The sequence below is a fragment of the Auxenochlorella protothecoides genome, assembly GCF_000733215.1.
Source record: "Auxenochlorella protothecoides strain 0710 unplaced genomic scaffold scaffold102, whole genome shotgun sequence".
NCBI lineage: Eukaryota > Viridiplantae > Chlorophyta > Trebouxiophyceae > Chlorellales > Chlorellaceae > Auxenochlorella > Auxenochlorella protothecoides.
Genome location: NW_011934133.1, coordinates 22,791 through 33,500, shown reverse-complemented (window position 1 = coordinate 33,500; position 10,710 = coordinate 22,791). Strand labels below are relative to the sequence as shown.

Below are 10,710 nucleotides of genomic sequence, written 5' to 3'. Positions count from 1 at the left end.
CGGCGGCGCTGTACGCGCTGCGCCTGCTGGCGGCCGCCGGCGGCGCGCGCCCGGAGCTGGCGCTGGCGCTGCACGTGGCCGCGTTGCACGCCGCGGCCACTCGCCCGGCCGGCTGGCAGCTGGTCCGGCCCACGCTGGAGTGGCTGGGCTGCGAGGAGGGGGCCGCCGGGGCGAAGGGCGGCGACGACGGCGCGGCGAAGCACCCCTCCCTGCTCGCCGCGCAGACCGTGCCCGCCTTCTTCGCGGCCGCCGAGGCCGAGGTCGCGGCGCGAGGGCCCGCCGCGTTTGCCTCGCTGGCGGCGCCCGGCCTCGCGAGCGGCTGGCGTCGGCGCGGCCTGCGCGCCCTGTCCGACGCCCGCGACTCGCTCTCCCGCGCCGGCTCCGACACGCTGGGCCGTCTGCGCGGCGGGCGGTCGCCGGCCGGCTCGCCCGCCGCCACCCCCACCGCGCGCTCGCCCTCCGCGTCCACCCTGGGCGGGCGCGGCGACGACAGCGAGTCGGGGGGGGACGAGTGGGCGGGCGCGCCGTCCCTCACCCCCTCCCCGAACTCCTCAAGCGCGCTGAGCCGGGGGCACGCCACCGACGGCGGCGGCATGCGCAAGCGCCTTTCGGCCCGCCTGCGCTCTGCCGCCTCCTCCTCCCTCTCCGCCGCAGCGGCGGCGGCCCTGGCGGCGGCGGCCGTGGCCGCCGGCATGGCCGCGGAGACCGCCGAGCCGCAGCCCGACCTGCGTGCCGCGGACCGCGAGGCCTGCCTGGACTTTCTGGCCGCGCGGTCGGGCGGCGCGCGCCTCCCCGTCTGGCCCGGCGACGGCGACGCGGCGACGGCGGGCGCCCGCGTCTCCGAGCACCAGCTGCGCTGGGCCGCCTCGCCCACCACCTGGGCGGAGGCGGCGCGCGTGGCCTGCACGCGCGATCCGCTGGCGGTGCGCCACCTGGCGCTGGCGGGCGGGCTGCCGCCCGCCGCGCTGCGCTGGTACGCGTCCTACTTTGGCGCGTACCGCCGCGAGACCGAGGCGCACGAGCTGTCGGCGGCGGCCACGGGGGCGGCCGCGCTGGCTCTCTGCCACGCCGCCCTCCTGCGCTGCGACGGCAAGGTCGACGAGTGCGAGGACGGCGACGTGGCTGGCGTCGAAGTGGCCGACGTGGGCCGCGCCCGCGCAAAGGCCGGGGGCTCGGCGGCCGGCCCCCGCGGCACGAGGGATGAGCAGGGCGCCGCGCTGGACGCCCTGCTGCGCGCGCTGGAGGCGCGCTTTCCCGACGGCAGCGTGCGCGAGCGCGCCGCCGGCCTGCGCAGCCTGAGGGACTCGGCCGCCGTCATGGGCGCGGCGGTCGTACCCACGGCGATGCAGGACGGCATCGTCGACTGGTACATCCGCTCGGCGCTGGGGCAGCGCTGAGGGCGGGGGCAGTGCGCCCCTGTCCGATCTTTCTCCCCGGGCGCCCCCCCCCCACTGATGCAGCCGCCTTGAATACATACCCGGTCTGGTTTTCGGCCCGTTTCCATCTGAATCCCGGGGCAGAGCGCCCTTTGCATCACCTTTCTGGCACCTTGCCGCACAGTCTTCCTCGTCGTAAGTGAGAGTCAGTCCGCACACCACCCCTCGCATTTCGATATTGCATGGCAAGCAGCACTTGTCTCGCTATCCTCGTCCATTTGCAACCATTCCATGAATGTAAAACCAGATTGTGTCCAGGTCACTGGGTACGATGAGGGCCGGGGCTGATGCAGAGAATGGAAGTGTGCAGGGAGGGGTCGATTTCGCACAGGCTCAGGGTGTAAGATGGAGGCGCGCTAGGCGCCGGGGGCTGCGCCATACTTCTGGATCTGCCACTGCACGCGACGGGGGGTGGGAGGGCGAGGCTTGGTGGGGGGGGATCGTGAGCTGCCACTGCGTGCCACTGCGGGCTGTAGAGTCAACAGCCAGAGCCCTCCTGATCACAGGGCCGGCAACGGTGAGGGCAGGCCGCCAATGGATCCCTCTCCCCAGCACCATTCACCACATCCATGATGCCGGGCGGCACGCTGGCATCCAGCACGGCCGCAACCGCTGCCCTGCCCACGACCTCGACCGGGACGGGGGGCACGAACGCCGCGCCGACGATGGGGAGGTCCGCCAGTGACTGTGAAGGCAGGGCACTCAGCAACTGTAGGGATGGAGAGGAGGGTGGGCGGGGAAAGAGTTTGGGGTTTGTGTGGGGGGAAGGAGTCGTGGTTGGCGAAGGGTGGGCGGCGCATGGTGACACGGTGACTCATCGTGGCACGTGGATGAATGTCGCTCAAGTCAAACCCTGGGACAGGTGGCTTTGACGCAATCTTCGCTGCCCTCTGCCCATTCATCGCTTCTACCTTGGCCCAGGGTGTGCCGACCACGCTGAGGGGCAGCGACACTGAACCCACATCCCGCTCGCCATGGATGAAGCCCGGCCGCAAGGCCACGCCGCCTGTGGGAAAGGAGACGGCCAGCTCCGCCTCCGCATCCCTCTTCCCCTGGAAGTAGCCCTTGAGAAGGAAGTCCTGTGCATGCCAGCCCCCTGCAGCCAGACGAGGCAAGATGAGATGTGGCACTCTAGGAGCAGAAGCCACCCATGAGGAGAGGATCCAGAGCTGGGGAGGGGAGGCATCGGACAATAGATGTACTGACAAGTGCGCACTCGTCACCTGCACAGGGCACCAACATTCCTCCGGGAGACAGCGCTCCTGGAAACCCCTCTCCAAAGACATACTCGACAGCTTGAACTCGTGCACCGAAATGAACGCAAAGCGCGGCACGCCGGCCGCAGCCGCCGCCTTCATCAGCAGGATGTTGGCCTCCCCGCACGTCTGCAGTAGAGCAGGCAGGACAGGTCGACCATGCTGTACATTATGAATCCAAAAGTGCGGCAGGACTAGCATGTCTGCACCATGGAAACCAGGCCCCCTTTCACTGGATGTGGATGACTCAGCAGAGGGCAAAACTGCCACCAACACCTCAGATTCCGCCCCCACTCCCAACACCCTGGGTACCTTGTACATCTGTTCAGTGGTCCCAAAGGCGCCCAGGGTGGAAATCACGCCTGTAGCACCCTCCAGCGCCTTGCGCCAGGGCTGGGCAGGGTCCAGAGCGTCGCCCAGCGTCCATTGCACGGCGTCGCCCCACGTTCCTGGCCCCACCTTCTCTGGCCGCCCCTTCCTGCTCACGCTCGTCACATCTGCACCGCGATCCAGGCCAGCCTGCAGGACCCAGGTCCCCACAAATCCACTGCCTCCAAAGACCACAAGTTTCGGGAGCCCAGGACCGGGGGGGGCTGGTGTCTGCTCCGCACAGGGGGCGAAGGAAGGGGATGAGCGGTGCTGAAGAGGCGGCTCTTTAGATGTACGTGAAGCTGGAGGCCCGAGACTTCCTACGCACCTGGACAGAGGCTGGGTGCAGTCCCGGCCCCGCTGCCACGGTGTATGACCGGATGAACCTGATTTTATTCAAAGGAAATGTTATGTGGTCTCCTTTCGGTACGAGGGCTGCATGTCAGCAGCTGCACACTTGCGAGGCGCCGTGTGTCCATGCATTCCAGGTCGTGACCCACCTCGCTGGTGCTCTGAATACCGCAGACGATACTCCATCTTTACAGTAACGTGATGCATATGACGTCCACGCGGATCCGCTGAGCTTGAAGGCGCCCATCATCGCGGTTTCTGGGTCTCCTTGGAAGTGATCCGGGTGCGGGTGTGGCACCTTTGGTGTGGCACCTTTGCTCTCGTAACACAGCGGTACTATATTCGATGCATTCAAGTGGATATAATTATGGATGCAAAGCCTTTGGGGTTCCTGACCCGGTGTCAAATGTAGCACCACCATGGCGCGCCACTGTCGGCCCGCGAGGATCTTCGATCACCCACCACGGAATGCTGCCAGAGGCCACCAATGCCTTTTGGTCAAACGACTCCCTCCATCAGTCTCACAGTGCTACAGTCAGCAGTCAAACAACCTTTTGAGGCCCTATGGTTTGAGCTTGGCATGTTGCGCCGCCCATGTACAGAGCTTGGATCCGTGGGCGGTCACCCATACTGCATTCGTCTCGATGGTCTCTCGCGCCCGCTCGAGGTAGATCCCCTCCGTGACGACGCCCTGAAGAGGTGGAAATGGGTTGAGAGTTGGCGTTGGTTGAGATGTAGGGCATGGGTCTAGTGGCTCTGTGTGGCTGCCCCTCGGCAGTCCTTTCCGGCCAATATGGAGGAAACCCCTCCTTGACGACAGAGTCTGGCAGTGCAAAACCCCGGCACCCTTGCAGATGAAGCTCGATCCCCACAGTGCTCCCACCCTGCTGGCAGCGAAGACGGCCTCCACCTCCGGGATCGCGGTCTGGTTGGAGAAGAGGGACGCCACGCTTTCCAGCAGGGACCCCATGCGGCGTGCCCCCTCGTTCCCTCCTGCCCAGGAAAAAGACGTGTGGAAGTTGGCGTTCAGCCCATGTCGTATGCAACAGTCCCCCATGCCCAGTCGCCACCAGTTCTCCGCCTCTCAGACCCCCCCGCCCCACCTCCAAGCTTCTCAGACACTGGCCTCCACTTCCGGCCCAGCCAGGCCCAGACCAGGCTTGGCGTGTCGGGGCGGGCCCGGGCGGCGGTGACGATGACGGTGGCCATGTCCTGCGAGGAAAAGCGCGGCAGAAGGGGAGGGGGTGAAGTCCACGAGGCAGCGAGGGCTGGTGTGCATGCTCGCAGGGCCAGGGTTCGCCTCCGATGGCACATGTGCACCATCCTTGGTTCTCCAGCGAGGTGAAACAGAATGCAACGCCTCGGGTGGACCGTCCCTCCCGCTCGCCACATCCCACCTCGCTCGTTTTCCCCGTCCCTCCCCACCCCCGCTCCCAAAGAAAACTCCTGCTCACCTGTGCGCGGACCTCCGGCCCCAGGCTCCAGTCCAGGGGATCGGCCGCCGCCCCCGGCGCGGCCGCCAGCGCGCGCAGCGTGCGCTCGCGCTCGTCCGCGGCGTCGGCGGCCAGGTACAGCCGGTGCACGCCCTCCCACACGTCGCGGTGCCCGGCGCGGACCGCCGTGGCCAGGAGCGCGGAGCGCGCGTCCGGGTCGACGCTGCTGGCCGTCAGGTTGGGCACCAGCTCCAGCGCCTGGGCCTGGAAATGGAAGCGAGAGGGGGAAAAGGGTGCATAGTCCTGGATACATCCGACGGGCTTGGGGCCTGCATGCCCGTGCGTGACGCATGGCGGGCAGGTGGCGTGGCCCCCCTCTCCTTCACTCGATCCCATCTCACCGTGATGGCCAGGTGGCCGTACCGCCCAGCCGCCGCAAGGATGGCGGGGCGCAGCAGTCGCTGACCGACCCCCGCCCCCTCCGGCGACGGGGCATCGAAGGAGAAGGCCAGGGGCGGGGGGGCAGTGCTGGTATTCGCCTGGCCCCCCGCGTCCTGGCGCAGGAAGGTGTTGAACAGGGTCTGGGCCAGGTAGTTCTGCCACAGCGTGCTGCAGGGGGCCAGCTGCGCCACGCGCTCCAGGTAAGGCAGCGCCGCCGCCCAGGGCTCGTAGTCCTCCGGCGAGCGAGCGGCCAGCGAGCTGGATGGGCGTGTGGGAGGGTTGAAGGGGGGCGGGGTGGCGGTCGGGTCGTCAAGAGGGGGGACCCCCAGGGCCTGAAGAACCGAGGAAAGGCTGTGCGCCTCGCCAAGGAAGCCTCCGCGCGTGCCCAGTGCGCCGGTGGGCAGAGGGACGGTTGCAGCCCTGGGATGCGACTCGTCAGATTTCCCAACACAACCCAGCCATCCGCGATCCCCCTCACGGCAGACCCACCCACCCTCGCGCGCCCTCCCCTGGAATGGCGCGCACCCGACGAGATTCAGAAAGGTGTCGATGCCCAGCTCCCCTGCCTCGGCCAGCGCCCAGCTGTCCTCCAGCAACCCCGCCAGGTCAGTGGGAGGCAGGGTCGGGGCGGCCGCCACCAGCCGGGCCCACAGGGCTTCGTCGTACTGCACCCGGAAGAAGCCGTACTGCCCGGCGTTGGCCTTGACCCAGGTGCCGGCCGACGCCGCGTTCTGCAGCACGGGCGCCGCCGACTGGCAGCCGGAGAACTCGGTCCAAGTGGGTTTGCCAGTCGGGGTGTCGGCTGTGGCCAGGGCCACGGGGAGCCAGAAGGCGGCTGTCGAGTCGCAGGGCGTGACCCCTGCGATCCCGAATCGGGACTAGAATCGTGGGGAGGGGGCAGCGGATGGCGTGAGAGGAGCTTGACCCCAGCGGGACGTACATAGTTTCCATGCTTGGGGTTTGGATGAAGAATCAACCTCCGGTCTTTGTGCGCTGTGGAAGCTCATGCCGTCCCGACCCCAACAGGGACCCTGACCACCCCCTCAAGCCACCCCAATGCCACAAACGACCAGACCTGCTGGAGCCAGACGCGCCCTCCCTCGTCCAGGGAGACGCGCACCAAGGGGTAGCCCTGCTGGTACGTCCAGGCCCGCATCCTCTGCGCGCGAGTGGAGAGGGAGGGGTGAGGGGTTGGCAAGGGAGTATCCTGGTGCCAAGAGCCCCTGTCATGGCCGGCCAGCTCCTACCCCAGGGAGGTGGCTGCATGAAACATAGGCTGTGTCTTCCTCAGCCAAGCATTGCCTAGTTCCCCATGAAAGGTAACCCATCCACCTTGGGGAGGTCTGGGAGTCCGAGTGGGCCGGCCAGGGCCCTCCACAGCTCTGACCCTGTGGTCGCATTGTAGGCGCCAAGGTTCAGGTACGCCTGGAGGCCCGCCAGGAAAGGGTCCTGCTTGGAGTGAGTTGCATGTATTTATTGGCACGGGTGCAGGGGAGATCACACGGGATTCAGAAAGGAGGGAACAGGACAGCTCTACCCGGCTGCAGTCTGACAACCACCCTACACCTCCCCACCTGGGCGGGGTTGATGCCGGCGGCGGCCTCCAAGGCGCCCAGGCCCGCCCCGCGATTGACCCAGGCGCGCAGCATGCGCAGCACAGCGGCGCCCTTGTTGTACTCGATGGAGTCGAACAGCGACTCTATCCTCTCCGAAGTGTTGACGCCTGCAATGGTGTGAGGGGGTTGGCTTGGGGTACCTGTCATTCGTCGGGAGAACCCCCCGCACCCCTGCTGGCTTGAGGCTGGGAAGACTGCGGCGACCCTGCCCGAGCGCGCCCCTCAGCCCACCCCCACCATGCCTTGTGGGATGGACAGCGGGTGGCTGCTGTTCAGCGAGTCCTCCTCCAGTGCATCGGGGAGCACATCGGTGTAGAAACTGAGGAAGATGTCCAGCTCCGGGGAGGCTGTATGAGGCATTGTATGGGGGAAATCGAGACAGGAGTTCCCACCCTGGACGCTACTTCCGGCCCCCAGGCTTGAAGCCTCAAGGGGGTCATCAGACCAGCCCGACGTCCGCAAATCGCAGTCGATGCAGGCAGCGGCCCTCCCTGCGACCTCACCGGCCTGAGCGCCCAGGAACTCCAGGTAGGAGGCAAAGCCCTCGTTGAGCCACAGCTCTCCCCACCACTCCATGGTCACCAGGTCGCCAAACCACTGAGGGGATGATGAGAGAGGGGTATCATGCCTTGTGTCCCTTGAAACAGGGCCACCACATGCAGCTTGGGGCCTGTGCATTCCACAATTCCAGGTCCTCAGCATCGGCAGACCCTACACAAGCAAAGGACCCGAAGAACAACGCCCAGTCCCTAGCCCCTCACCATGTGCGCCATCTCATGCGCCACCACCTTGGCAACCCAGCGCCGGTCGGCCAGGCTGCTGGTCGGGGAGGTAAGCAGCGCCGTTTCCCGGTACAGAATGAGGCCTGCTCGGGGGTTGGGAGGGGCCACGGAGCGGTGGTGGGGAACGTGTGGCCACAGCAGACACTGAGACCATGGATGTTCATGTTCTCCTTGATTCGAACACAACAGCAATGGGCCTGCCACCCACCAGTGGACGACCCCCTCTTGCCCCTTCTCAGCAGCAATAGCCCCGGCACAGCGACGCACCCCAGTTCTCCATGGCGCCTGCAGAGAAGTCGGGGATGGCCACCAGATCCAGCTTGGGCATGGAGTACGGCACCCCAAACGCGGCCTCGTAGGCCGGCAGGACCTTTGAGGCGATGTCTGCCGCAAACTCCAGGCTGGCACGCCTGGGGTGGAATTGAGGAGCGGGCACAGCGTGAGCATGGTCTGAAGGAGCAACCCAACCTGGAACGTGGCTGGGTGCCCAATCAGCTCTCCTCGATGACATGGCATGAGAAGGGCTGGAATCCCAGGGACAGAGACAGCATGGCATGCATGAGAGGCTTGGATTTCTTGCAGGCTCTTGTCATCAAGCGATGGACCCAGAATTCCAACATTCACGCTCCCTCCTTGCACCACACCCTTCTCCTGCCGATGGGGAGACCATTGTCCCACCACCCATTCACCTGTCTGGCGTTCCCCAGACGGTCACGTTCCGAGGGTCTGCCCCTGCAGTCGCACCCGGGACGAGGCGAGAGGTCCCCGCCAGCTCCCCAATCACAATCGCGAGGAGGTAGGTGGACATGGGGGGCGTGGGTGGGAAGTGCCAGCTGGCCAATGCCGGGCCATGCCCCTCTCCCTCCTCATGATGCTATGGGGAAAGGAGGGGAGAATGGAAGATAGAGGAAGTGAGTCTCATGGCCCAGACTCATCCTTCCCAAAGGAGCGGCCGGCAGCCTGGGGTTGGATGATGGTGGGTCATTGACACAAAGGAGCTGTCCCCCGCCACCCTTTCCTCACATGGTGTACTGCGCTGGCGGGCATGTTGGACAGCACGGTGTAGGTTGCTGGGGCCTCAACGGTCAGCACAAAGACGGCCTGTGCGGGGTAACATTGGGAGCCTCAGCAAGGGGCTGTGCACGCACCCAGATGGTCTGCGGGTCACCCTGTGGGTGAAGACTGCAGCGTGCTGACAAGCGTACGGGCCCGGCACTCCTCCATCCTCCACGCAGGCGACATCACATGCCCACTTCTTCACCTTGAGGGCTGGCTCGTCAAAGCAGGGGAAGGCGGAGCGCGCCGACGTCGCCTCAAACTGCGTGGTGGCCAGACTGTGCGTCTCGGCCCCCAGCGTGTACGAGCTCCTAGAGGGGGAAGGGGAACGAGAAGGGGTTAGAGAGCTGGCAAACTGTGCATGTCCTGAGAGCCCACCAGGCAGCTGCCAGGCGCTCCTTGGAGCAGGGCAGCGGCAGCACAGCTGGAACGTTGGCGGTGATGCGGTGCCGCCAGAAGACCAGGGAGAGGCAGCGCCTTTCAGAGGGTTTCCCACATCTGCATCCCAAGCTCGCAGCCCTGCCTCACCCTCCCCCGCCACCACCCGCCCTCCCACCGCACGCGGTAACCTGTAAAACCCGCTGAGGCCCTCGGACAGGTTGTAGGCAAAGCGGAAGTGCAGGCTGTTCCCCTCCCCCGGCTGAAGGGTGGAGGGAAATTGCAGGACGAGCTGCTGGTGCCCCGGGCGGTCCCTCAGCTCGCCCTGTGCGCCGCCGGTGCCATTGCCCAGCCAGACGCCCTGGATGCCCAGGCCGGAGGCGGCGTGCAGGACAACGCACCTGGCGGCCTGCATGTGAGCAAGGGGGGAGACTGTTTGAAAGGACCCCTGCAGCGCTATCTGTGATTCCAAATAACCAAGGTTGAGAGGTGCCGCAGCACGGGACCATCTGGCAGGGGATCCGCGCCACGGAGAGCCCTGTATGGCCCCCTGAACCCTGCTGCCCCGGGGCCAGGCACCTTCCGGGGCATCGCCTGGTGACATTCAGCGCACCGCCTCCCCGCCTCCCCTTCCCTCTACCTCTAACCCACACCAAACCATGCCACACCTTGGTCACATTCAGGTCTATGGTCAGGCTGCCCTCCACGACGTACGGGGCCGCCATCTTCGTGCCCAGCGTCAGCGCGTACCGGCGGGGCACGATGCCTGGGGGCAGGCGTGGCTCCACCCAGGCGCAGTACTCTGCGTCGCCGCGCCCGATCAGGCCCGGCAGGATGGAGTGGCCCGAGGCGGCGGCGGCGGCCAGCGCAGCGATCAGCAGGATGAAGGTGAGACAGCAGGCGGCGCCGGAGAGGAGCAGGCGCCTCTGGCGCTTGGTGTAGGTCCACCACCAGTCAGGGGGGCGCGGGCGAGCCCAGGAGGGCAGCGTCCACTCGCGGCCGCAGCAGCGAAAGCGGCGCAGCCCCGCATACTGCTCCCAATCCAGCAGGGCGTCGTCGTCGCTGTAGTCCAGATCCAGGTTAAACACGGCCTGGGGTAAAGTGGGTCATGGGAGGTTCAGAGTGGGGGGAGAGTGGGTCCCAGTGCATGTGGAAACCCAAACCATGAAGTGCCTGGGGACAGACCAGAGGAACTCACAGCGTCACTGCTGGGGCCTGTCCCAGTCGTCAGGCCCCGACGATCCTGCGAAGGGGACAAACCAGAGGGCTCTGCATCCAGCTCCACCTCGTCCAGGGTGAACCGGGGAGCGGTGTCCCCTGGGCGGCCGTTGGCAGGGGGCCCAGTGTCGCGACTCATGGCCACCGCCAGGTATTTGGAGAGGATTCAGGGAACAGCTCCGGCGGAATAAAGATACCCAAACCGATCAAAAGATCGGTGGCGCGACTTTCTCCTTTGATCGTGGTGTGAGCGCGTTGGGAGAGGGTGCACGCCAAGGACTCGAGTCTGGATCACCACTGGTCCCCTCCGCGGCGAAGGAAGGCACAAGAGGCTAGCTTGCTAGGGCTCTATACTGAATAGTATAAAGCAAGGT

The 10,710-nt window shown here is 66.2% G+C and overlaps 3 protein-coding genes across 3 annotated transcripts in view; 1 reads left to right on the top strand and 2 right to left on the bottom strand.

Annotated features, from left to right (window-relative positions):
• Positions 1-1,397, top strand: part of F751_0332 (hypothetical protein) — a gene marked incomplete at both ends in the record, with an annotated part of 6,075 nt that extends 4,678 nt beyond the window's left edge. Inside the window, 2 exons of the mRNA XM_011397539.1 lie at positions 57-260; positions 852-1,397. Coding sequence (XP_011395841.1) covers positions 57-260; positions 852-1,397 — 750 coding nt within the window. The remainder of the gene's footprint in view (positions 1-56; positions 261-851) is intronic.
• A 395-nt stretch (positions 1,398-1,792) lies between these two features.
• Positions 1,793-3,013, bottom strand: F751_0331 (Uncharacterized protein, chloroplastic; the record flags this gene model as incomplete). The annotated part of the gene is made up of 5 exons (XM_011397538.1): positions 1,793-1,831; positions 1,999-2,145; positions 2,348-2,532; positions 2,725-2,821; positions 3,005-3,013. The coding sequence occupies 5 exons, from the start codon at positions 3,011-3,013 to the stop codon at positions 1,793-1,795; spliced, it is 477 nt and encodes a 158-aa protein (XP_011395840.1).
• Positions 3,014-3,974: 961 nt separating this feature from the next.
• Positions 3,975-10,475, bottom strand: F751_0330 (Leucyl-cystinyl aminopeptidase; the record flags this gene model as incomplete). The annotated part of the gene is made up of 20 exons (XM_011397537.1): positions 3,975-4,103; positions 4,296-4,405; positions 4,516-4,571; positions 5,006-5,109; positions 5,247-5,544; positions 5,812-6,164; positions 6,362-6,445; positions 6,619-6,735; positions 6,861-7,009; positions 7,043-7,073; positions 7,140-7,249; positions 7,406-7,499; positions 7,664-7,767; positions 7,952-8,094; positions 8,374-8,549; positions 8,708-8,785; positions 8,946-9,051; positions 9,319-9,527; positions 9,787-10,209; positions 10,317-10,475. 20 exons carry the CDS (start codon positions 10,473-10,475, stop codon positions 3,975-3,977), a joined length of 3,033 nt encoding a protein of 1,010 aa, XP_011395839.1.
• Between the last annotated feature and the right edge of the window lie 235 nt (positions 10,476-10,710).